The sequence below is a fragment of the Sinohyriopsis cumingii genome, chromosome 2, assembly GCF_028554795.1.
Source record: "Sinohyriopsis cumingii isolate HCF-2022 chromosome 2, ASM2855479v2, whole genome shotgun sequence".
NCBI lineage: Eukaryota > Metazoa > Mollusca > Bivalvia > Unionida > Unionidae > Sinohyriopsis > Sinohyriopsis cumingii.
Genome location: NC_142962.1, coordinates 89,740,371 through 89,767,329, shown reverse-complemented (window position 1 = coordinate 89,767,329; position 26,959 = coordinate 89,740,371). Strand labels below are relative to the sequence as shown.

General features: G+C 33.5%; 1 protein-coding gene across 1 annotated transcript in view; it reads left to right on the top strand.

Annotated features, from left to right (window-relative positions):
- Positions 1-26,663, top strand: part of LOC149805346 (uncharacterized) — a 45,645-nt gene extending 18,982 nt beyond the window's left edge. Inside the window, exons 2-8 of the mRNA XM_089949419.1 lie at positions 7,759-7,897; positions 11,548-11,669; positions 11,896-11,993; positions 12,633-12,727; positions 13,365-13,501; positions 19,537-19,623; positions 21,145-26,663. Of these exons, the coding sequence (XP_089805545.1) occupies positions 7,759-7,897; positions 11,548-11,669; positions 11,896-11,993; positions 12,633-12,727; positions 13,365-13,501; positions 19,537-19,623; positions 21,145-21,212 (746 nt within the window). The 3' untranslated portion in view covers positions 21,213-26,663. The remainder of the gene's footprint in view (positions 1-7,758; positions 7,898-11,547; positions 11,670-11,895; positions 11,994-12,632; positions 12,728-13,364; positions 13,502-19,536; positions 19,624-21,144) is intronic.
- Positions 26,664-26,959: the final 296 nt, after the last annotated feature.

Sequence of the window (26,959 nt, the reverse complement as noted above, 5' to 3'; positions counted from 1 at the left end):
TAAACAGTTTCTCTTGGCGAGTAATCAAATTTCTATTCAAAAAGGCCGGATTCAACATCTTAGCGCATCAGTCGTTATATAATGCGTAACAATTTATTTTCCCTTCTACTGATGAGTGTGCGAGCCAAACGTTAATCATACACATATTTATTACGATGTGTAGCAAACGCCAGCCTAATTGTGCAGGTAATATATAGAAACGGACTATTGATTCGTAAAGGTTTTATTTATCTTACAAATCAATTCTGGAAGTTTTTTTAATTAGATTTCGGTTTCCGTATTCCGAATTTTTGTGTCTGTGGTTAATATAGATCAGTAGTGTTACAATATCGTGAAAAGGTAATTTTAATTGCAGATCTTGAGATAAACCGAGCGTTACAAACTTGAACAAGAACACTATTCCTTGTTGTAATAAAGTCCCTGGATTTGAGAGATAACAATAATGACCAGCTACGTATAGACCCTGTCTGAATGCTGCTATAAATCGGCATAGGAGAAATTTTTTAATTTTCTTTGCGTCATGGACATTTATTTTCTAATTGCGGCCAATGCTGTGTGGACGTGATACAAAGATCTCGTGTGGGTCGAGTACAAGCTGTTCATTCGATAAAATTTTTATCAAAACCGTAAAATCTTGACCAACCACCAACCATATCTGCCCCCACCCTACCCCACCCTTCACCTCTCCCTAAAAAAGAAATTATTTCTCCTGTTGCTTGCCTCTGTATCAATGCTTTTGTATTTTTACTTGGTAACGTTGTGTTGCTCAGGTCGCTGTGCAACGGCTGCTTGACGTTTTCAAGATGTCAATCATTACCAGTTTGTACCGAGTGTATACAATCAGAATTATTTTCATCTTCACTAGCACTGCTCATTTCACTGAATCAATGTATTATCGCATATATTTAAATGCAGTTTATAACGTGCCCCATCTTATGTTCGTCTATGGAGCTTTTAGGCCCATCATCGTGTCCATCCAGTCCCGCTAATGGCACGAATCCCTACCAACCAACTGTTTTTCAAAAACCATTTAGTCACGACTCGCTGCCATTTGTTTTTTATTACATCACAATAATGTACAATACTCTCACTAGTTACATGAACTGCCCAAGAAAAACAGGCATCAAATTAAGCTACATCTTCGCATTGCAAAGGAAGAACACCTCTTTTGCAACACCATGTTATGTTGCATGTCAAATCCTGTTTACATGTCAAACTAATCACTGTCCGACCAGATGATAAAATGTGGCTCAACTTGCAGTTTCGAAGAGAATTTCTTATTAGAGACATATTAAAGTTTAACGTGTTCAGGCTCGAATAAACAGTAACACAAGAAGGAGTGAAAACAACAAGCTTTGAAAAAAATACAATAATTTATTTCCCTAGAAAAAAATCTGTAAAAATGAAAAAATATGAACTTACGGTTTTATAGGACCAAATCCAAAAATAATCCAAGAATAAAATTTTAGTAGTCCTAATAACAAAATGTTCTACTGATTTCAAGTTCGAATCCCGACGAAGAATCCAAGATGGAAGACGATGACGTATGCTGTAACCTGTAGTTTTGAAGTCTATAGTTCCTTGTAGAAATAAGAATTATCACTATGGTTTTGGAAATTTGAATACATTTTTATAATTTAAAAAACTATCCTTTTTCAACAATTTCACATGAGCACACGTATTTTCCAGAAAAATAACAGAATTAATCCTTTTGAATCCGAGTAATTTGAAATAACTCCAAACAGCACAACATACAAATTCCAGTGTAAGAGAACGCCCAACTGCAACTGAGAATAAATCTCCAAAACAAAGGTTATATCGTTTTCTAAAATGTAAACACGGGGTCACGTGGTCATGTTTTCGAAGCTCGTAGAAATTAAGTACTTGTTAAAGATCACATCCACCCAGTGTGGCCCTGACGGAAACCAATCATTTTACTCTAAGAAATAAAATAAAAAATTGTTTACATCTTAAACACATAGTTCCATCATGACCTCGACAACAACCAATCATTTCAAAATAAAAACAGTACTTGTTTACGTGGTTGCTACAAATTTTAAATCAAGGTCAGGATCTAGATCAACACCTGGTGTTTATAAAACAAACAGTCATGGTCAAACTATTTTCTGAAAAAAGTATCATCTCTAGAGAATAAATTTACATTACAATAGCATGTAATATAAAATTTAAAAAATTTAAACTGACAAACAATTAAATTGAAATAAATATATATTAATAAGATACAAGTAAATCAAATATACATAACACAAGTCATAGGCTGTAAATAAAACAAAACGTATGACGTTTTTGCTGCAAATAGTTAAAGTTACTAACGTAAAAAGAAAGCTTTTTGTCTAGACCAGGTGAATATTTATCGTCCTTAAAATCACATAACCCATGATGCTATTAAACAATATTGCAATATCTTTGAATACCTCCCTTGAATCATATATCTTACCAACTTTAAAATGTTATAAAGCATTCTCTTAATTATTTAAAAAAAATATTTTACAGATGGTAACAAATGAAAATTACTAAATTCATCTTCTCGATTACTCATTTGGATAACAAATAAACCCATAAAACAAGTTTCAAAACAGACGTAACTCATCCACATATGATATTGTCATAACTAAAAAGAAATATGAAATGTTATATCAACTCTGGACTACAATGAAGCTCCAGGTCTGGGTTAAAACAATCAGAGGCTACTGAAAAGAGCGGCCGATGAGATTTCAATTCGTATTTTCTTGTTAATAGGTCCCTTAAAGGCGCCAATTTTCCTGGCCTGTGGAAACTTCCTCGTGCAATGCTAGTTTTTAATAATTTCAAGACAGGTGGTAGATTTCTTGATTCAAACTCTTGACCAATTTCGTCATTAGGTTGCGTCTCAAATATTGCTATGCAGATTATACTCAACTATTTAGACAACTCTCGGCATTAAAACTATGAGGCGACCTAGAGGACAAAAGTTAGTTCAGTTAGAAAGTCGCAGTTGAAATTTCGATGTCATATATCGAGAATTCTTATTTCACACGTCGAATCAAATGTTGGTGTTGAAAGATACACTCATATTTTGAGTTTCGCAACTTCATCTGTTGAATTACATGGTAGTGGTTTCAATGTTGTATGTCTAGATTCCAGTTACACATGTTGAGTCCGATTATTTGTGTTGAAAGTTCCATTTCATATGTTGCGTTTTTAAATTGCAGTTGTTGAATTACACAGCGGTGGTTGAAAATTTCATTTTGTATATTGAGATTTTTTATTTTATATTTTTAAGTACACATGGATGGTTGAAATTTCAAAATTGTTTGTGTTGAAAGTTTCATTTCATATGACGTGCGTTTAAATTTGTCATTATTTTATGTGTACTCCTGTATTTCTTTTTGCATCTTTTTAATGTGTGATGTTGATTACATTATGTATATTTTGCAACGCTGTCATGGGATGACTATCTAATATATGATCGGGCGAATTGACCGTTTCCTCAGCACCCCATCCCACCCCCAATGCCTAAACAAGGTCTCCAAAGACTTTTTAAAAAAACATTTATAAAAAAATTAAATTTCGTACCTGAAACTCCGATAATGGGAGCCTGCATTCGGTTTATTTTAGTTCCTTTCTCATTGTTAGTATCAGAACAAAACAACTTTGAATTTCGATGCATGTAGGTGAGTACCAGATATATCAGCTACAGGTAGGTCACTGTAATCTTATTTTTACCATTTCAGTACTTCATTCAGTTTTTATTGTCGATCCAGTGTTAGTGGGATGCGAGAGATAAGAGTCGCTTTTCCGATGGCTGTATCTTTATTGTCGACAGTGCAGTTATTTGTTTGTTGGTTGTTTTGTTTGTTTTTCTTATAAAATGTGTAATATGCTTACATTTCATAATCCGCTTTGTAAAGTATTGTCATACCTGTCATAAATATTAATTACCCTAAAATAATGCATCCTATAACATGCTCACTAACATACCTGGCGTAAATAATTACGGCCCTAAAATAATGCATTCTGTAACATGCCCACGAAATTACTTGGCATAAATAATTACGACCCCTAGACAATGCATTCTGTAACATGCCCACGAAATTACTTGTCATAAATAATTACGACCCTAAAACAACGCATTATGTAACATGCTCACGAAATTACTTGGCATAAATAATTATGACCCTAAAACAATGCATTATGTAACATGCTCACGAAATTACTTGGCATAAATAATTACTACCCTAAAACAAAGTATTCTCTAACATGCTCACTAACATCGCACTAGGCATAAATATTAACGACCCTATGCAATGTATTCTGTCACATGCTCACATGCATACTTGGCATAAATAATTACAATCCTAAAACAATGCTTTATATAACCTTCTCACTAACATGATACTTTGCATAAATAATAATGACCCTTAAACAATGCATTATATAACATGCTTACTAACCCCTTTTAACTTGAACGGTTCAAGTTCGCATGAAAATTTTGTTATAGGTTTGTTTATTTTTTCATTTACTAATATTTCTTAAACTCCTTAACGGTTCTTAGTAGACTTGGCATTCGTCATTATAAAACAAAGACAATTCATTATGTGACAAGCTTGTTCACCACGGTAACCAAAAAGAGGTCATAGTCGTGTTCCTAAACTCATCTATGGAATAATTCATGCATGGAATGAATGATAACAAAGCTAAGAATTTGTTTGTTGACATGCGCACTTGCCTTTTGACCTCAGGTTCATGGTCACAATCACATGGTAATGGTCAAAATTTGCGTTAAGGTTTTTATTTAAGTAAATATTTGAGGCTTGTTTTGGCTTATATCCCAGAATCTCTGGATGAGTTTTCACTATACTTTGGGTGAATCATTGTGGAAGCAAATCTGTTCTGCGAAACGCACTATCGCTTTTTTTTTTATCTTTGGGTCTCGGTCATAAAGAAAATATGCATTACGGTTTTAGTTACAGGTTTTGTTTTCATTCGCTTGTATTTCCTAAACACCGTGATGGATTTTGTTCACACATTGAATGGATTATTAAGATGATAAGATAATTACTAATGCAACATGCTTGCTTCGCCATTTCGGGGATTGGGGTCAGGGTGACACGTTGAATATCACTATATACAGGTGGCCTTCTTGTGCTTAGTTCAGTTTATCAAGGACTTTATCCATCATAAACATCCTACTTAGTGTTGAGTGTTAGTGAAAGCAAGGCTGTAGGATAGTTGCGACAAAGAAATCAGTGCGCTAAAATTGTGCGCACAAATATGCACAAGATTTTGTCATGAGCAGCAGATCTGCTTTACTTGAGTAAGCTCCTACCCTCATTTTAGAATGGAGCTGCGATTGGCTTTTCATTTCACTTTTTTTTTTACTGCGTCAGCCTTTGTTTTTTCTTTTTTTATAAAATAGTGCCCGGCGTTTCCCAAACAATTTGCCCTTTGTTCAGTTGCAAAATGCCCCTTTCACTTATCACAATTTTATAAGTGAATTTTCTTTCCAATGGATGAACTTCATACGAGACTTTAGATTTTTTTAAAAATTTCAAATAATCGACTCCATTTGAAGATTATTCAACGGTAATAATAATAATAATAATAATAAACAGAAACAGCAACAATTTAGAAGCAGATGGAGTTTCAGAGCCAGCGACCCACATCTCCCGCAAAAAAAAAAAGTGAGCGCGAAGTATCAAGAACGTTTCCTATAGTAAGTGTTCTTTACAGTTGGATGGATAGAAGCATTCTGTGGAAACGCTTAGCTCTATTTCTGTATCCGCCTGAGCAATTCATAATAAAATGAGGTGCCTTTTTGATCATGAGAAACGCATTTAAAGTGCTATTTTTATGGAGGAAAACTACCACGCCCTTCTTAGATCCTGGGGGAAATACTTTGAGGAACACAAACTTTTCTTGTTAAAAGTGTTCGACAAAGTAAAAATGTTTGATACACACATGCCAGAAAAGTATCTCCATCCCTTTTTAAAACATTATGCTACAATCAATACACGGGCATGGAACCATTCAGTTTCAATGGAATACAAACAGAGCTATCTCAGTAATTAAAAACAAGCAAAGACAACAATCCCATTGGTTCTTGCTATTTTGGTAACGAAAATTAACAGTGCAAGGACATAAAGGAGGAAACTTGAAAATTTTGGCAGGTTGAAAGTGTAAACATTATGGAAACGAATGGAATAAATTTCTATGTCTAAATGCTTTCTGAAGACGGCAGTAATTAAGTTTGTTTGCATCTTGCAGTATTTACTCGTGTTCTGATTATAAGCAATAATTGGAACATCATAAACAGTGTGTGTGTGTGTGTGTGTGTGTCTGACAGACAACTCATTACTCATTTTACTTATATGAAATTGGAATTTTCGACATATGAAATGGAACTTCCAACTACCGCGGTGTAACTGATAACATTTATAACCTCTACCTAGGAAACGTATCTTTGAACTACCGCCTTGTAAGTGAACCGAAAAAAAAAATGAAAGTGAAACTTTCAGCACAATTCCATCCAAAATACAACTTTTAAAATTTAACCACCGCTGTGTGAATTCAAATATTAAATCTGAAAATAATCGACATAAGGAAAGGGCGTTAGTGAGTTGAAATAGCTTGTCCAATGCCAAATTGTCTCATATTTGACAATAAAATATATTGAAAGCCAATCTAACAATAGTTGTTCATTTGGTTTTGACATTAGATTACTCTCGAGAAAAGAAACGAATAACGAAAAAATACTAAACATATAAATGTAATAAGGGGTTAACACATATCTGTACTCTATATTTTTCTCTATCATATACTCAGACATGTTGCTATTTACGTAATAGAACTAAGATTTGTGAATTACCTGAAGGTCTATACTAGAAGCCAACCAGAACTTGTTACCGCATAATTATTAATATCCTATGATTCTATGTAAGTTGTATTGGGCTGGCAGAGGAAAAATTACCACACTCAACATTTTAGCTCTAAAACTTAGAAAAATACGGCATTCAATCAAAAATAAATATCATTCCTGTAGTAATTAATTTCGTGCAACAACTGGTTGAGACCATGAATCTAGCAAACATCTGAAGAAATTTATATATATAAAGTTATGATGACATTGTTGCAAATGAAAATTGCATTTAACATACGAAGTCTCGTCAGCATTACAGTTGTTACGTTAGTCTTAGTTATGTGCGTCTGTCCGTACATTCTTTATTTGGTATACGCTTTTATGACTTTTGAACAGCGAGAGATATTTTTGTTAAAGCTTATTCATTTTTTACATAATCACTTGACAGGTTTTCAATTATTCGTGAATTTATTGAATACTATTAGTGTCGTCAATTTAATATCCGTTTAATGTTTTTAACTGAGAAAGAAAAAATGCACACAATCTATTTTTAAGACAAACATCACATTTCAAAGCATAATGGTCATTTTCGGTTTCTGTCAAACTAATAATAAAGCAAAATTCACAGGGTTTCCTAAAGTTTTATTATTTCATTAACTTTGTTTACCGTTATAAATTATATACATGTATCATCGTCCATTTTTGCAACAAAACAATTGGACAATAATTTACAAATATGTATCGTTGAATTAGATTTTATCTTTGACTGACACTACTTAAATATTCAAACGACACGATTTCAGATGCAGTTTTGATAGAAACTGGCTCGAACCAAGCTTTGCATGTTGCAGCGTTTGTTGCGAACTGTAAACATATGACATGTATTTGTTTTCTTACAGATGGTATTCCCATCACGGCATACCGGGCCAAAACATGCGATCTGACCGTGGCGCCACCTGTAATGGTTTATTTTCATGGGGGAGGCAACTGCCTGGGCTCCAGACAAACGCACGATACTGTTTGTAAAGTTATCTCGAGGTAGAGTGAAAATATAGATTGTACTATGAGCATTTTAATGCAGTCTGCAATCTTCATAAATTTCATATTGGAAACCTTTTAAGGGCACAGTCATACAGGCATGGCCTTCTCAAGTATCCCAGATTTAACGTTATGGTATCTTGGGTATTAAAGTTACAGTAGCAAATCGACAAACACGTAAATAAACACAATTACCTTTAAGATATTATTTATACTTTTTTTTCTTTGCTATGTACTAAAATGCGTTTAATTTCCAGTTTAAATCACATGATTGCGGAAAGGATGGATAAACGGACGACATATGGATTTCACGTAATCCAAGGGGAGTTATAATCGCGGTAAAACCGGAAAAAAAATATCTGTACGATGGCATATACACGTCCTAATGTTGGAAACTAGATGTATATATTATACAAACTGTAAATCAACTTGAAAAATAGATGATACTTCCATGGCCCTCATTCTTCCACCTGCGACCTCCAAAAACAAACTTGTCTGAGAGAATTCAAGCAATGCATCTGTAACCGCAGGGTCCGACTAAAGACTCCAAGACTACCAAAACACTCGCACCTACCCAAAATACATATATGCAATAAAAAAAATAAAATAACAAAATATAGCGATCATAATAATTCTGCATTGTTTAATTATTCAGTAACATCAGTATAGTGTTTATATATATATATATATATATATATATATATATATATATATATATATATATATATATATATATATATATATATATATATATATATATATATATATATATCTTTTCGGCCCTTGCCAATGGAAAGTCCCAAGTTTTGAAAACACCCTAAGACACTTCAGATTATGTTTTACAGTTGAAATTCGTTTATCACTTGAACAGAAAACTGTTTGATTTAATCTTAAATATCTCAAAATTGAAAATTAAAAATCCAAGAAATGTTTTAAGCCGATTACCTAATCCACCACAGTGGCGAAGAGTTATCGCTCGTGCATCTGATTCTAAGAGCGTTCAATTACATATGGATAAATGAATAAGAAATGCACTGCAAAGTAATTAAATGCTCATTTTATTTTCATTTATCCCTATGTATCCAGGCCACACCACGAGGAGGCGCTCTTTCCATGGCCATTTTTTTAATGATGTTCATTTTTGTTTTCCGTTTTTATTAGACACACACACACAGACACACACACATACGCACACAGATTACTTTTTTCATTGATTCTTTTCCTTTTTCATATCATTTATAATGAAGCCTCCAAAACACAGTCAGTGCTCTTTTTTCTCTCGTTCACAGGATGCCATCACTGTTCTGGTTTGCGTGTAATTTCTTTTGCCTTATTAAAAACTTAAAATTCTCGAGATTGCTGCATATCCAAAATTTCATTCATTTTTTTCACTATGGTTACGACCTATGTCAGGGGAGTGGTGCCGGAATTGTTGGTGAAAATGGGGCCTGGAGCCATTAACATGCGCATGAAAATGCATGTCGACCACAGACAATTTACACAACTCTAGGTGTTCCAATGAAAAGTAATACCTGTAAATCGTATATAACAAAGCTTTAAAGTCAAATACAGTCATTTGTGAATGCCACCAGAAAACAATGTTTTTAAAAGTCAGGACATATATGCACATTTACTGATCTTAAATTAAATATAAATTGTTGTATAATTTGATACTAATTTTGTTTAGCCAAAGCCTATTTAGTCCTGATTATTGAATGCTCTGCAACTTAACTGTCGTCAAAAAACTGCCAGATGAATAATATCAATTACTATGTGCTCTATGGTGGCCAGGTATTTAACCGGATCAAGAAAAGAATTTGTAGATTCTGATCGTCACAGTATAGGGTAGTACGAATTTGTTTATTAACATACGTAGCTTTCATTGTGACATCACAGCATGTGACATTCAATCCAGATTATAATGGATCATACATGTGGGTTGATCTTGTCCAAATATGTCAGTGTACTTTAACATTGATTTTGCAGTAAGTACTTCTTGGGGAATGTAAATAATGACCTTCCAAAGGAATATTGATGTATGTACGAGGATAAAAAGCATATGAATAATGTTCGTTTAAAAGTATGTAGAATCAAATTCTAAAAAATGACAACCAGTACTGAAATAATCAATGCTGAACACATATATGACCTTCATGACATTTTTCTGTAATATATTTCACAATGTGACTCTTATATGCTACCATCGATTTAATATCTAGTTTCTTGACAAATAAGGTAATCATGCAATCTGACTCTTGCATAGATCATTTGACATTGATGTATTGGACAACAAATTGGTTTGTTACAGTGATATAAGTTTTAAGAGGATTAGGTTCTGTTTGAGATTATCAGGTTTAGCCATGTTTGGAAACAGTAATATTCATGGGTGCCATTTTTAAAACAGCTTATTCACCAGCAATTCCGACATTTTCCCAAAATCAACCAGTGATGCAGAACTAGTAACTTTTGGTCATCCATGGTATAAACAACAAGCACATGATAGGTGGCGCTATGCAGAAAAATACAGAAAACTTTGAATACCAACCTGCGATATCATATGAAGCTTCTTTACACACACACACACACACACACACACACACACACACACATATATATATGGATGACTTTTTCTTAATACCGTTAATATTTCTTTAAAACAAAGATATTGCTAACGTCAACATTCTTACTATTATTACTTATATTCTTTGTGTTATGATTTAAAACACACAGAGAACCAAGGATGAAGCAAAGGCAGATTGTCCTGTTCATCATGAAGCAGAACTTCATTAATAAATATGCTGAGCAGCTGTTGACTTATTTATTGTGTTCATTGTTAAATTAAACGTTTTACAGGCTGCCATAATTTCTATCTCTATTATAACAAACGAAAGATTCAGATTTCCATGCATCTAATGTAAAAAAATTGACTTTTATGGCCACAAATGGCTTCCATAACATCGTACCATTTATTTTATTCTTTAAACCCTGACATTTGTTTTATTTTGGTATTGTTATTTCATTTGACCTTACCCTATGTATATATTGCCAAATCAATCTAAAGTTATCATTGATGCCTAGAAAATGTGCTTAAGAAAATGAAAATATGTAAATAAGGAACGAATTTTTGCACACAATAATGTGATGAGGACATCTTATAACAATGTTATCTGTAAAATGAAGCATTTTTGGTTTTAGTGTTGAGGTGCAGAGAACCATTAAGATTCGCTAAACGCTTATTATCTGAGTTCACAAATAATTTGGGACCAAAAGCACAGTCTCATCACATATTGCGCCTGCAGGTCTGGATCTATGCAGGATGTTAGGAGTAATTGGTAGAACAAACAATATAATCCTGGTCTGCCAGCACATTATGCAATGGCAGGTCATGGTTTATGTTGTTTGCGGATGGACTTACTATAGTACTAACTTTGACCTTAGCATGAAAACCACATACCTTCTTGAACTTAATAAAACTCCAACTTGATTCATGTCTCCATTTATAACTTTTTTCAGCACCGATAGTTTTTTTAATTATTTTTCCTGAATAATACTTTATGGTTTGGACAGCCTGAGAGGTTTCATTTATAAAAAGCTTTCATAATGGACAGAATTAAAATAGAAAACAAACAACTAACAACTTGTCATTACAGGGATGCTGGCTGCGTTGTTGTTAGCGTAGAATACCGACTTGCCCCTGAACATAAATTTCCTGCCAACCACAACGATGCCAAAGCAGCTGTTCGCTGGACCCTGATGAACAAGTCGCTTGTAGGTAAGAATATACTGAGATTCTTGGTTGTGTTTTATTTCATTCATGAATTTTCAGTCTAGAGGAATCAGTATTTATCGAACTTGGTTCCGTACTCAAAAAAAAAATTTCTTTATTACTGTCTTACTGTTCATAATTTTAACTATTTTCTTTATCTAGATCCCAAATTAAAAATTAAAAACTGTCTCTCTCTCTCTCTTTGCTATTTTGTATGTTTATATTTCTTCAGGTGCAACAAATAATAGCAAGGTGGGTGTGGGAGGGGACAGTGCAGGAGGAAGGATAGCTGGAATCGTCTGTCATGAGGTGCCTGGACTAGCCTTCCAGGTGAGACTTTCCAGGGTGATCATATATATATATATATATATATATATATATATATATATATATATATATATATATATATATATATATATATATATATATATATATATATTAATTTTTTTATCAGCATCAACTTTAGTAGTTATCGGAGTAGTAGCAGCAATTCCGTTATCCAAATTATCATGAAAACTTCAGTGTTATTTTTGTTCAGGTTGCATTTATTGAGATCAGCATGATTTTTTCAGCTGAACATTCTAGATTGCTACCATCATGATTTCTTATCAGCTTAAAGCTGCCTTATTATTTGTAGCAATAAATTATTTCGTGTATTTTTTTCTTGGGGCTGGTATGGGGTAATGGTTCTTCTTCATGCATTATCATGCCAAGGAAATGGGAGCTAAGTGCCTTTCCGAAGGAAGGGTAATGAGGCAGCCATTAGGGGTTAGAGAGTGCAAGTATCAACTCACAATCCTTGGATTAAGAACACATAAATCAATAATTCTTTTCTTTGTATTTAAGACAGAAAAGAAGAGAATAAATAAACTGTTGCTGAACCTCTAAATGGCATGTCAAAATCTGATTTAGATGGCATTTTTTGGTCACATAGAAACATAAATTTGCCCAGTTTTATCAAATTTTCAGGTCCTCGTATATCCCAATGTAGGATTTGTGAAAAGATACAAATCCCATGAGGAATTTGAAGGTGGTCCAGTCCTGTCAAAGCGTACACTTGACTGGTGAGTTGTACATGTATTTCTGTATCCTGTCAAAATATCAATAGAATGAGGGAGGGATAGAGAGAAATGGTTTATAGCATGTTTTTCATCAATATTTGGGAAAAGGTGACATTATTTTTGGACATAAGATTATCATTTTCATTATCATCATCATCGATGGTAATTGAACCCAAAATAATTTCAGATATATGCTTATTTATCATATTGGGTGCAATGATAAACTGCCAGTGTGTAGTACGTTTTCTAAAATATTAATTTCTGTTCAAGAAAGCTTACATGTGAAAAATACATAAATGATCTCCTATTTTTCAATTATAAAGAAATAATTAAATCTTAAAACATATGACTTAATTGCCATATTACTCCAATTGTAGTCTTAAAAACAACCAAGGTTTTCATTACTTTATGCTTTACCTTGTTTTTCCCCTAACAAAATAAAGTTACTAATATTAGGACAAAAATTTAGAATTCTTTAAAATTTTGATTATGAGAAACAAAGGAAGTTAAAAGTTATTTACTAGGAGTAAATTATTCTTCCAAATAATTTTACGACTTCAAAAATTTAAATTGTTTTATTTTCAGTACTGGTTTTGTTGTACACTGTATTTGTAAAACATGTAACTGCGTGTCATTCCAGGTTCTTTGATAATTATATTGACGAGAATGATCGAAACAAGCCAAGAGGAAATTTAATGCTTCAGAAATCTTATTCAAATTTACCACCTGCACTGGTCATAGTAGCTGAACTCGATCCACTCAGGGATGGGTGCTATGGTGAGTCTGAAAGATTTGTTGCAAAAATGCTCAAAAGTTAAACTTCTAGTAATTTGGATCTGTGAAAGAAATGATCCATCTATTAACTACATGTTCAGTAAATAAGAGTATAATTATTTTACGGGACTGTCTTTGGGTTTCTGTTTACATTCATTTTTATCCAGGAGCAAGAACTCAGTAACTATGACCACATTTTTAGAAGTCTTTTTTCATGTTTATGAACAGGTACAAAGTATGTAACATATGTACTCACTTCTAAGTCTTGTCCAATTGCAAACAATATAGACCCGGATCTGCCGTCACATAATGTATTGGCAGATCAGGGTCTGTTATTTGTTTTAATGATTTAGCCCTAACAAACTGCATAAACCCAAATGTGCCAGCGTATTATGTGATGGTACATCTGAGACTATCATGTTTGCAGTTTGATTAGACTTATACACAAGTACAGCCTGTGTGTGTCCCCATCTTCTACTGTGTATGGATACAGCCTGTGTGTGTCCCCATCTTCTACTGTGTATGGATACAGCCTGTGTGTGTACCCCATCTGTTACTGTGTATAGATAGTTCCTGAATGACATCGTCAGCTGCCATATTTGTGGTCAGTGGCCATATTTACCTTTGACTTTATATCATGTTTGGAAGTTGAAATAAATTCATTGAATCTCAAGATACTTTTACAAAAATTACCTACATTAACAGAACACAAATCAGGCTTTCTGTTAGTATCTTTATTTGTGATTTATATGTGTGGCTATGGTAAATTTTGATGACTGCATAAAGGAGAAACTGCCAGGTTGCCCAGGTAAAATAGGCAGAATATCGTCTGCTAGTGACCTATTTGGGAAGCATCTATAATAGATGGCTTATGATTTAGCCTGTCTTCCACAGTGTTGGATGTGAGACACAATGTTCCAGTGAAATGTGTACTTTTATCAGCTTTTAAGGGAAACACATAGCACATGAAGGAGTAAGCTATTGTGTAGCATTGTGGGTGTAAAAAATCTATCTAGACTTGAATGATCATGACTTCGGCAATATTAAAAATGATTTTGGATACCAGAAATAGTACACATGGTATTATTTTTAAACTGAACATTACATGCAGTTTTTTTCTTCTTCTGTTTTTGTGAATTTGCAAATTACAGTCCTTCAATTCATACCAAGAAACAAATCATGCATAAAAAATATAATATTTGCAAAGGGTATAACATCTATACATCCATTTAAAGATATAATATTTGCGAAGTGTGTACCATCTATACATCCATTTAAAGATATAATATTTGCAAAGTGTGTACTATCTATACATCAATATAAAGATATAATATTTGCAAAGGGTATACCATCTATACATCCATAGAAAGATATAATATTTGCAAAGGGTATACCATCTATACATCCATATAAAGATATAATATTTGCAAAGGGTATACCATCTATACATCCATAGAAAGATATAATATTTGCAAAGGGTATACCATGTGTACATCCATATAAAGATATAATATTTGCAAAGGGTATGCCATCTGTACATCCATGGAAAGATATAATATTTGCAAAGGGTATACCATCTATACATCCATAGAAAGATATAATATTTGCAAAGGGTATACCATCTATACAGCCATAGAAAGATATAATATTTGCAAAGGGTATACCATCTATACATCCATAGAAAGATATAATATTTGCAAAGGGTATACCATCTATACATCCATAGAAAGATATAATATTTGCAAAGGGTATGCCATGTGTACATCCATATAAAGATATAATATTTGCAAAGGGTATACCATCTATACATCCATTTTAAGATATAATATTTGCAAATGGTATATCATCTATACATCCATAGAAAGATATAATATTTGCAAAGGGTATACCATCTATACATCAATATAAAGATATAATATTTGCAAAGGGTATACCATCTATACATCAATATAAAGATATAATATTTGCAAAGGGTATACCATCTATACATCCATTTTAAGATATAATATTTGCAAAGGGTATACCATCTATACATCCATAGAAAGATATAATATTTGCAAAGGGTATACCATCTATACATCCATAGAAAGATATAATATTTGCAAAGGGTATACCATCTATACATCCATAGAAAGATATAATATTTGCAAAGGGTATACCATCTATACATCCATAGAAAGATATAATATTTGCAAAGGTTATACCATCTATACATCCATAGAAAGATATAATATTTGCAAAGGGTATGCCATGTGTACATCCATATAAAGATATAATATTTGCAAAGGGTATACCATCTATACATCCATTTTAAGATATAATATTTGCAAATGGTATATCATCCATACATGCATATATAGCTGTATTATTCACGAAGGGGATAATGTCTGTTATATACTTGCTTATGAGGTAAGTCCAACTGTAAGCAACATAGACCCTGATCTACCACCACATAATGTCCAACAACAGACTCCACTATGTGATGACAGGTCCATTAAGTTTGCAGTTGGACTGGGCTTATAATAGATATATATATATATATACATATATATATATATATATATATATATATATATATATATATATATATATATATATATATATATATATATATATATATATATATATATATATATTATTTGAAATGTCTGGATCCTTGAAAGCAAAGCATAATGCTTAAAACATTTCGTTGCAGAAGGACATCTTGCAAAATGAAACTTAATTTCAAAAGCTGTCCTTAATGGTTTTCTGTTTCTTTTGGTTTTCAAAGATGTATTGTTTCTCTTCCATCAAGCCATTCTGACCTTTTGGTTTTCAAAGATGTATTGTTTCTCTTCCATCAAGCCATTCTGACCTTTTGGTTTTCAAAGATGTATTGTTTCTCTTCCATCAAGCCATTCTGATCTTTTGGTTTTCAAGGATGTATTGTTTCTCTTCCATCAAGCCATTCTGACCTTTTGGTTTTCAAAGATGTATTGTTTCTCTTCCATCAAGCCATTCTGATCTTTTGGTTTTCAAGGATGTATTGTTTCTCTTCCAATAAGCCATGGTTGTCTTTTAATCATCATTTCAATTACAGAAAAGTTAGATCTAATAACACTTAATGAGCTAGGGATTCTTGCTGTGTCTTTGGCATCCATACAAATGTAATGCACAGGATCAAATATTTATAACGCAGTGCATTTAATTACTTTGAGCTGATGAGAATTGTCATGTTTACTTTTTATTTTTCTATGCAAATTCTGTGATAAAGGAATTCTGTTGAAAATAAATAATGAGATATGATTCCACAAGCTTTTAAACACCTGCTTCTATATCTTCATTATTGTAATCTGGGATAATACCTATTTCTTCATTGTGACAGTTAAAACATTACTTTGTTTTCATTATGATGATGTAAAAAAACATACATGTATGTTTCTGCTGTGGGAAGTTACAGAGAATACCTATCTCCATTGTGGGCACTTATAAATATGTATGTCTATCTCAGTTGTGGTAACTTACAAGGCATACCTGTCTATCTCAGTTGTGGTAACTTACAAGGCATACCTGTCTATCTCAGTTGTGGGTACTTATAAATATGTATGTCTCTCTTAGCTGTGGTATCTTAAAAAGCATACCTGTCTATCCCAGTTGTGATAACTTAAAAAGTACACCTGTCTATTGCAGTTGTGGTAACTTAAAAAGGATACCTGTCTATCCCAGTTGTGGTAACTTAAAAAGCATACCTGTCTATCGCAGTTGTGGTAACTTAAAAAGTATACCTGTCTATCCCAGTTGTGGTAACTTAAAAAGCATACCTGTCTATCGCAGTTGTGGTAACTTAAAAAGCATACCTCTCTATTGCAGTTGTGGTAACTTAAAAAGTATACCTGTCTATCTCAGTTGTGGTAACTTAAAAAGCATACCTGTCTATCACAGTTGTGGTAACTTAAAAAGTATACCTGTCTATCGCAGTTGTGGTAACTTAAAAAGGATACCTGTCTATCCCACTTGTGGTAACTTAAAAAGCATACCTGTCTATCGCAGTTGTGGTAACTTAAAAAGTATACCTGTCTATCCCAGTTGTGGTAACTTAAAAAGCATACCTGTCTATCCCAGTTGTGGTAACTTAAAAAGTATACCTGTCTATCCCACTTGTGGTAACTTAAAAAGCATACCTGTCTATCGCAGTTGTGGTAACTTAAAAAGTATACCTGTCTATCCCAGTTGTGGTAACTTAAAAAGCATACCTGTCTATCCCAGTTGTGGTAACTTAAAAAGCATACCTGTCTATCGCAGTTGTGGTAACTTAAAAAGCATACCTGTCTATCGCAGTTGTGGTAACTTAAAAAGCATACCTGTCTATCGCAGTTGTGGTAACTTAAAAAGCATACCTGTCTATCCCAGTTGTGGTAACTTAAAAAGCATACCTGTCTATCGCAGTTGTGGTAACTTAAAAAGCATACCTGTCTATCACAGTTGTGGTAACTTAAAAAGTATACCTGTCTATTGCAGTTGTGGTAACTTAAAAAGCATACCTGTCTATCGCAGTTGTGGTAACTTAAAAAGCATACCTGTCTATCGCAGTTGTGGTAACTTACAAGGCATACCTATCTTCATTATTGAAAGAATTGTCATCTTTGTTTTTATTTTTCTATGCAAATTCTGTGATAAAGGAAATTCTGATGAAAATAAAATAACTGCTTGTATACCTTCATTACACTGGTTTAAGATACCTATCTCTTAATTGTGATAGCTTAAACAACACTTCTCTGTTTTCATTATGATGATGTAAGAAAACATACATGTCTGTTTCTGTTGTCATAATTTACAATGCATACCTATCTATTTCCATGGTGATAACTTGCAAACATACCCATCTGTCAACACTTTGGTAACTTACAAAGCATACCTATCTATTTCAGTTCTGGTAACTTACAAAACATACATGTCTATCTCCACTGTGGTAACTTAAAAGGCATGCCTGTCTATTTCCATTGGGGTAAATTACAAAGCATATGTGTCTCTCTCCATTGTGTTGACTTACAAACGTGTGTTTATCTCTGTTGTGGTAATATGCAAATATAACTGTATATGACATTGTGGTAACTTACAAAGCATATATATACATATATATATATATATATATATATATATATATATATATATATATATATATATATATATATATATATATATATATATATATATATATATATATATCCATTGTGAAAACTTGCAAACCTATATGACTATCAATATTGTGGTAACTACACAGTATACCCATTTTCACTGTGGTAACTTACAGAGCATACCTGTCTGCCTCATTTGTGGTATCTTATAAACATACCTCTCTACCTCATTTGTGGTATCTTATAAACATACATGTCTACCTCATTTGTGGTATCTTATAAACATACATGTCTACCTCATGTGGTATCTTATAAACATACATGTCTACCTCATTTGTGGTATCTTATAAACATACATGTCTACCTCATTTGTGGTATCTTATAAACATACATGTCTATCTCATGTGGTATCTTATAAACATACATGTCTACCTCATTTGTGGTATCTTATAAACATACATGTCTACCTCATTTGTGGTATCTTATAAACATACATGTCTATCTCATGTGGTATCTTATAAACATACATGTCTACCTCATTTGTGGTATCTTATAAACATACATGTCTACCTCATTTGTGGTATCTTATAAACATACATGTCTACCTCATTTGTGGTATCTTAAAAACATACATGTGTACCTCATTTGTGGTATCTTATAAACATACATGTCTACCTCATTTGTGGTATCTTATAAACATGCATGTCTATCTCATGTGGTATCTTATAAACATACATGTCTACCTCATTTGTGGTATCTTATAAACATACATGTCTACCTCATTTGTGGTATGTTATAAACATACATGTCTACCTCATTTGTGGTATCTTATAAACATACATGTCTACCTCATTTGTGGTATCTTATAAACATGCATGTCTATCTCATTTGTGGTATCTTATAAACATACATGTCTATCTTCAGCATATTACGAAAAGTTAAAGGAGTCTGGCATAAAAGCACAGGTGTTAACAATCAAAGGAGCACCACATTCCTTTTTCCATCTACCTGGTGAGTATATAAAGAATACAAATCATATGACACATAACAATCTTTTCATTTGCGCTTGATTCAGCAGGGGGTTGCTTTTATCAGGGATATAGTGGTAAATAGGCAAAATGAAAGAGTGTACAGTACAAAATTAGTTTTGACTAGGCAAAACACTTTCAGCTCTCATTTCAGTCTTTATTGAAGGCAATTACAAAACAAGATGAACTAAATAAATGATAAACACAAAAGAAAGTGTTGCATTTACAACAATTTACCATCTTTTTCCTTGCTTATAGCCTGATTCCAAATGCAAATAACATAGACCATAATCTGCATTATGCATTAACAGATCAGTGTCTTGTTGTTATATTGATTACCCCTAAGTAGTGAATAGATTCAGATCTCCTGGTGCATTATGCATTAGCAGATCAGTGTCTGTGTTGTTCTATTGCTTACCCCTAAGGAACTGAATAGACCCAGATCTACTGGTGCATTATGCATTAGCAGATCAGTGTCTGTGTTGTTCTATTGATCACCCCTAAGAAACTGAATAGACCCAGATCTGCTGGTGCATTATGCATTAGCAGAGCAGTGTCTTGTTGTTCTATTGCTTACCCCTAAGTAATTGAATAGACCCAGATCTGCTGGTGCATTATGCATTAGCAGATCAGTGTCTTGTTATTCTATTGCTTACCCCTAAGGAACTGAATGGACCCAGATCTGCTGGTGCATTATGCTTTAGCAGATCAGTGTCTTGTTGTTCTATTGATTACCCTAAGTAACTGAATAGACCCAGATCTCATGGTGCATTATGCATTAGCAGATCCTGGTCTGGGCAGTTTGCTGTTGGACTTGATTTATAAGTAACTATATATGGTAGGTTGCTATCAGTAGTAGAAAGTTATTAGTAATTATTCTGATTGGTCACTCCAGTTCTATCCTTTGTTTATTCCCCCATCACAAAGCATCTGCATACCTTGCCAGAGAGGTTAGGGGAGGTGCTGACTTATTACATAATATAAAGTCAAAAGTAAACAATCTGAATGGCTTAACAATTAATTTCTGAATGTGTTTACTATTGGGCTTTGGTTGTCCGGTACAAGTATTTTGTCCCTACCAACATATAATGCGTGTTTTGTTTTAAATTTTCTTATGACAACATTCAAAGTTTTTTTTATTCCACAAATATCATTTTTATTGATGACAATGCACACTTTACAAGAGACATAACACTGTACCTAATTTATAATTGTGAATATTAAACATTACAAATTCAGATATCATAAAAAGAAGTATGATTAAGACATGAACTAAATGTCATGGAGTACACCATATTTATATTTAACGGCACATCATAATTCCTTCAAAAATAAAATTAAATACAATATTTTATGTAATTATTAAACAAAATGGTTATGAAATTTTTTAAACAGAATCACTGTTGACACTTATTAATCACTTGTTCAAGTCCATCAGTTTCTGACTTTGTCTCACCAGTATGAGAGAAAGTATAATGTAATTTTCTTTTCTTTTCTTTCACAGGTCATTTTAAAGAATGCTGTAGAAGGGCACATGAAAAGACGGCTATGTTTATCAAAGCAAATTCATAAGTCTAATTTTGTACACATTTTCCTGCATGATCTTTGTATTTCTTTTTGTCTGTCAGCAGCATTCATGTCACGTTGCTCAATTGCTCAGACTTAAGTTAGCTGATGCAACTTGTATTACCGGTACTTATAATAAATCATAATGACATTAGCCAATCATTGTATTAATTAATTAGCCAATTATGTTATTAATTAATTTGCATAGTTTTCTTGAGGTAATTAAAGTGCACTATCTTTTTGATTTTTTTTGTGTGTTTCATATGTTACATACTTTCATCAGCATATTGAACAAAGAAGTTCTAAAAAAGAGACTTTTGTATTAATGCTCACTTCCGTAGTAAAAGTTGTACATGTCTTGTATGCATTCAGAACCGACTATTTCAGTAATGAGTGTCAACTTTTAGAATTTTATTACACATACCTTTAAATAACAGTTTTTCACTTTATTTGGATCCTCACACTTCCATATTCCTTTGGAAGGTCATTGTTTACATGCTTAGAGAAATACATGGACATTTTTGGTTGAGGTCAACCTAAAGGTGTGATCTGGTATAAAAAAAAACTGGATTGAATGTTGTGAGCTGTTATGTCATAATGAAAGCTACACTGTGGCAAGAAATCTTTTACTATTCTGTGTTGTGAGAATTTGACCCAATGTGTTCATTTCTTGACCCAGTACCTGGCCACAAATGTAAAAGTCCATAGCGATCAATAATTTTCATCTGGCGGTTTCTTGATGGCAGTTAAGGTGCAGAGAATTAAATAATCAAGGTTTGAATAGACCTTGGTTAAACTGTATTTTAGTATTAAATTTCGAAACAAATGATATTGTGATTAGTAAATGCACTTTCTTGACTACCTTGACATACCTTTTAATGAAAAGAGTGGAATAATTTAATTTTCTCAAAAGAATAAAAGTCTTCAACAGATTTCATACTTTTTATTTTAAATGAGCACAAAACAAAGGATTGTAAATATCACATGACAAAGTCATTATCCAGATTCAAAAAGCATTGAATAGCTTGATGAAAGACTTGAAAATCTATTTGGATGGCTGGACATGACACCCAGATTGTTACAAGGTGGCGCTCTTAATTCTCTCAAAATGTCACTAACACTGTAAATTGTTTTCTTATGAATCTTGTACAGTCACATTTTTCTGTACCTTGTTTTCTGTGGAGTCTGCAAAGCGTAACATAATACTATTTAAATTTTAATGTTTGAGTCCAAAAATATGCTTGTGGTAGTCACTATCAAGTTTTTAAGGTATTGTACTGGTGTCAAGTCAAAACAACCCAAAGTCCATAGATTCATGAGCTTGTAAAAGCAGTGGTGTTGTTTAACAATGCAGTCTGGAGAACTGTTTACATCAAACTGCACATCAGAAGACATTTATAAACAAATCCATTGTCTGCAAAGACCTGGTCAACCCCAGGGTCAGGGGCCCCAATGCACCGAGTGGTCAAAAGCGCTGTCTGTTATGGATCACTGCCATCATGGGTTCGATTCTCAGATTCGGCCAATGTGGGTATGTGAGAAAGCTTGCCAGTAGCTTCTCGTGGGTCAGTGGTTCTTTACAGGGTTTTCCCAGGTTCTTCCTCCACCATTAATGCTGGCCGCCATGTATAGCCTATCATGTGCTGAAAAATGGCATTAAACTCCACAACAACAACAACAACAAAAATCAACCCCAGGATCAGCAGTTCTTTTTTGACATTTTTGGGTAAACATTTCAGTGAAGTCTGTCCAGTTTGTTTCACAAATTAAGAAGTAATGACCTTGATGTGTTTGTTCAAGTCTTAAAAGTTATATCCGTGCTTTTTTGTGAATTTCTTGGAAAATGAGGGAATAAAAACAAGCACATGTGTATCTGCAAAAAGCATGCAAAAAAAACTTGTAGAAGATTTGGCATTTTGAGAGAAGTGAATACCTTCTGGGGAACATGTTTAGTGTACAAAACACCAGATGTTTTTCAGCAGTTTGCAGGTAGCGGAACTTGTCCATTTATTCCTGACAGTTGCCAGATGGGAATAGCAGGGTAGTAACACACTCAGACATGTGTGTGCCAGGGATGGGAAAATTAACTCAGAAATAACCACCATAACATATCCATCTACCTTGTTAATGAGATGACTGTATCATGTTTACATCACACACCATTGTACAATATGAAATCATAATATTGGCCTTGTCAAAAGAACATATCAGAACATAGCAGTTTGATGTAAACAGACCACAAGGGTGTGTACTTTTCGCCATGTTTTCTCCATACTGTTATCTGCAAATTCTCTATGCTGATACAGCATTGGTAGAATGACACTAATTCTGAGATAAATTTTATAAAAAAAGCCACAAGCTGTTCTGTTTGGGGTGTCATGTTAAACTGCGTTTAAGGTAGCACCATTGCTTCTCCTGAAACAATGCTGACAAAATTTAAATCAGCCAGTTTCTTGCAGAAATGCACGCTTTTGTTTTTAATTAATTTTTTCTTCAGAACTCATAAAAAACTGGAAAATGTAAAAGAAAAATCGAAGACTTTTGCAAGCAGAATTTACCCAGTAGTACTGATTTTGTTAACTTTTTCATATTTTTTGGGCCTAAATTCAGTTTTAAAATGACAATGCATAATGAACCTGACCTTGGGGTCAAACAGTCTGTACAGGGAGTGCTGTTGTTTACTCATGTCATGGTTGAGTTGTTTGGAGTAGTATGGGTTTTTAGACTGGTTTTGTCTTGTAGAAGTGCATGAATGAATAACTTTGGAAAATGGGAAGCAAAAAGTCCACAGTACATACATGCAGTGTTGCAGAATTTTAGTGGGTCCATTTAGTTTTAGTAGGTCCATTTGGCAAAATTGGAGTGTTGGATGATTATAATGTATTCAGCTTTTTTGTTGTCAGTATGAAGAAAACTTTGTGCCTATATAATTGCACTTTTATTTGGTGATATCCTTGATCTTTGATGATGTAACATGGTGTCTGTGTAATTGCTGTTTTATTTGGTTATGTCTTGTATCTTTGTCAGTATAATATGGTGTCTTTGTAATTACTGTTTGTCCCATATCTTTGGCAATGTAACATGGTGTCTGTGTAATTTTTGCTGTTTGTCCTATATCTTTGTCAATTTAACATGGTGTCTGTAATTGCTGTTTGTCCTATATCTTTGGCAATGTAACATGGTGTCTATGTAATTGCTGTTTTATTTGGTGTGATGTCATAGAACTTTGAAATGTAACATGGAACCTTTATAATTGCAGTTTTATTAGGTGATGTCTTATATCTTTGGCAATGTTACATGGTGTCTGTGTAATTGCTGTTTGTCCTACATCTTTGGCAATTCAACATGGTGTCTGAGTAATTGCTGTTTGTCCCATATCTTTGGCAATGTAACATGGTGTCTGTGTAATTTTTGCTGTTTGTCCTATATCTTTGGCAATTTAACGTGGTGTCTGTGTAATTACTGTTTGTCCCATATCTTTGGCAATGTAACATGGTGTCTGTGTAATTTTTGCTGTTTGTCCTATATCTTTGGCAATTTAACATGGTGTCTGTAATTGCTGTTTGTCCTATATCTTTGCAATGTAACATGGTGTCTATGTAATTGCTGTTTTATTTGGTGTGATGTCATAGAACTTTGAAAATGTAACATGGAACCTTTATAATTGCAGTTTTATTAGGTGATGTCTTATAACTTTGGCACTGTAACATGGTGTCTATCTAATTGCTGTCTTATTTGGTGATGTCCTAGATCTTTGACAATGTAGTTCTTTTTATACACAACCCATTAATTTAAAGAGATCGAGCAAACTCAACAAAATTTTATCAAAAGCTTTGTACATATCCAATGCTGTATATATTATTTTCTATTTAGTCCTAACATAACAATGTAAATTTCAGTGTATTTGCTAACAACATATAAATCTCCAGCTTTAGCCAGTGTTTACATTGCAACACTGCAGTTCTCTAAATTTATGTATATTGCACATGACTGGTTTTTCTTTTAGGTTTTTGAACCACGTTTTACCAAATCACTTGGGGCCCCGAGTGGCCGAGTGGTCTAAAGCGCTCACCGTTACGGATCACTGCCATCACCTCTGTCTACATGAGTTCGAGTCTCAGCCTCGGCTAACGTTGGTACGTGAGAAAGCCTGCCAGTAGCTTCTCGTGGGTCGGTGGTTCTTCCCGGGGTTTTCCAGGGTTCTTCCTCCACCAATTATACTGGCCGCCATGTATAGCCTATCTTGTGCTGAAAATGGCGTTAAACCCTACAACAACAACAACAACCAAATCACTTTACTTCAAAAATATGTCAGCTATGAGGTGAATATTAAAAAAAGATAACCAGTTTTTAGTGATTCAGATAAACGTTTTACCTTTTGGTGTGTATTGTCTGAACATACTTTTAGCGTTTTTAGTCGTTATTTCCTTCTGATGGAGTTATTGCCCATTATTCTAACATTTTCAGTTTCACACTTATTTCATGCAGGTACCTTAGTAAAGTAATCGTCATATGATTAAGGTCTAGCCACCGTTTCTTTTGCAATGTTTCCTAATATGCACGTTTTTCCTTTTCTATTGTTTTTTTTTTTGTCTCTCAGTAATATTTTTTCCTTCAGGTTTCTGACCCTGTTCAGCCAGTACCACCAACACACACACACACATGCATTTTTTCCTTCTCAATATGGTCACTTTCCCGTTCTAGACCGGTTTCGACGAATTTACTGTATCAGTCTGTTGCCAGATTCATTCGTTATCTTTTACAGTATATTTTGTTTTCAGTTTGTCATAATAGTGTTTTAACTTTGTGTGTGCCAATATGGGTCGTGTATTTGAATTTGTCTCTGAAATCTCAAAGATGGCAAATTTGTACGGATTTCCTTTGATGCAGTTTTAATGCAGCTTAGCTAATAGATTAAATTGAAAGTAAGAGATTTCACCATAGTGATACAGATTAGACAGCTTTCCATATGCTCAAATTCAAAAAATGAGGAAAACCTAAAAAATTATTCCTTGTTTTGCTTCGTAAATGGATGTATTGATCGTTAGGAAAAAAGTATCTTCAATACTGATAGTGGTGGCAAAATGAATATGTATATATGGCATATTCAAATTTTCCGTAGCAAAAAGAATGTCAAGTAAAATTATCTACATTTGAATATGAAGGAAACTCTTTCTTCGACATAACAGATTTGAACGGAAATCGGGACGAAAATGGGTCTAAAACGTCGGAGGAACGACGAAGGGTCGTTTTCTGACTAAGGGGCCATTCGTGAATGCAATAAAAGCGTTTGTAAAGGCTTTAGAACAATTTATAACTATTATCTTTAGAATAATATCAAATAATGCACGCATGCCTTTATACTGTATTTAGATTTTGTTACTTTTATTGATCTAGTGCAATATATTGATTTGAAAGCGAAATAAATTATAGTAAAATAAAATGTTCAATCTATAATTATGTGGTTTGTGTTTATCTAAACGACCCAATCTTAAAAAAAAGAATCGCAAATCTGTATAATATTACTTTAAGGGGTGGGGGTCGTTGGCTCGCAGTTATCTCTCTCGATCGACGGTTGAAACATGGGAACGAATTTATGCGTAGTGATAGAATCACTGAGAAAAATTTATATTGATTTCCCCCTAGAATATTTTGCTATTATTTCGAGCATCTTGGCTTCGCACAGTGAGTTGGCGAACTGCACCTTACAATTACGATGGCACATTTTCAACCTACTAAACAGACATTTGAAC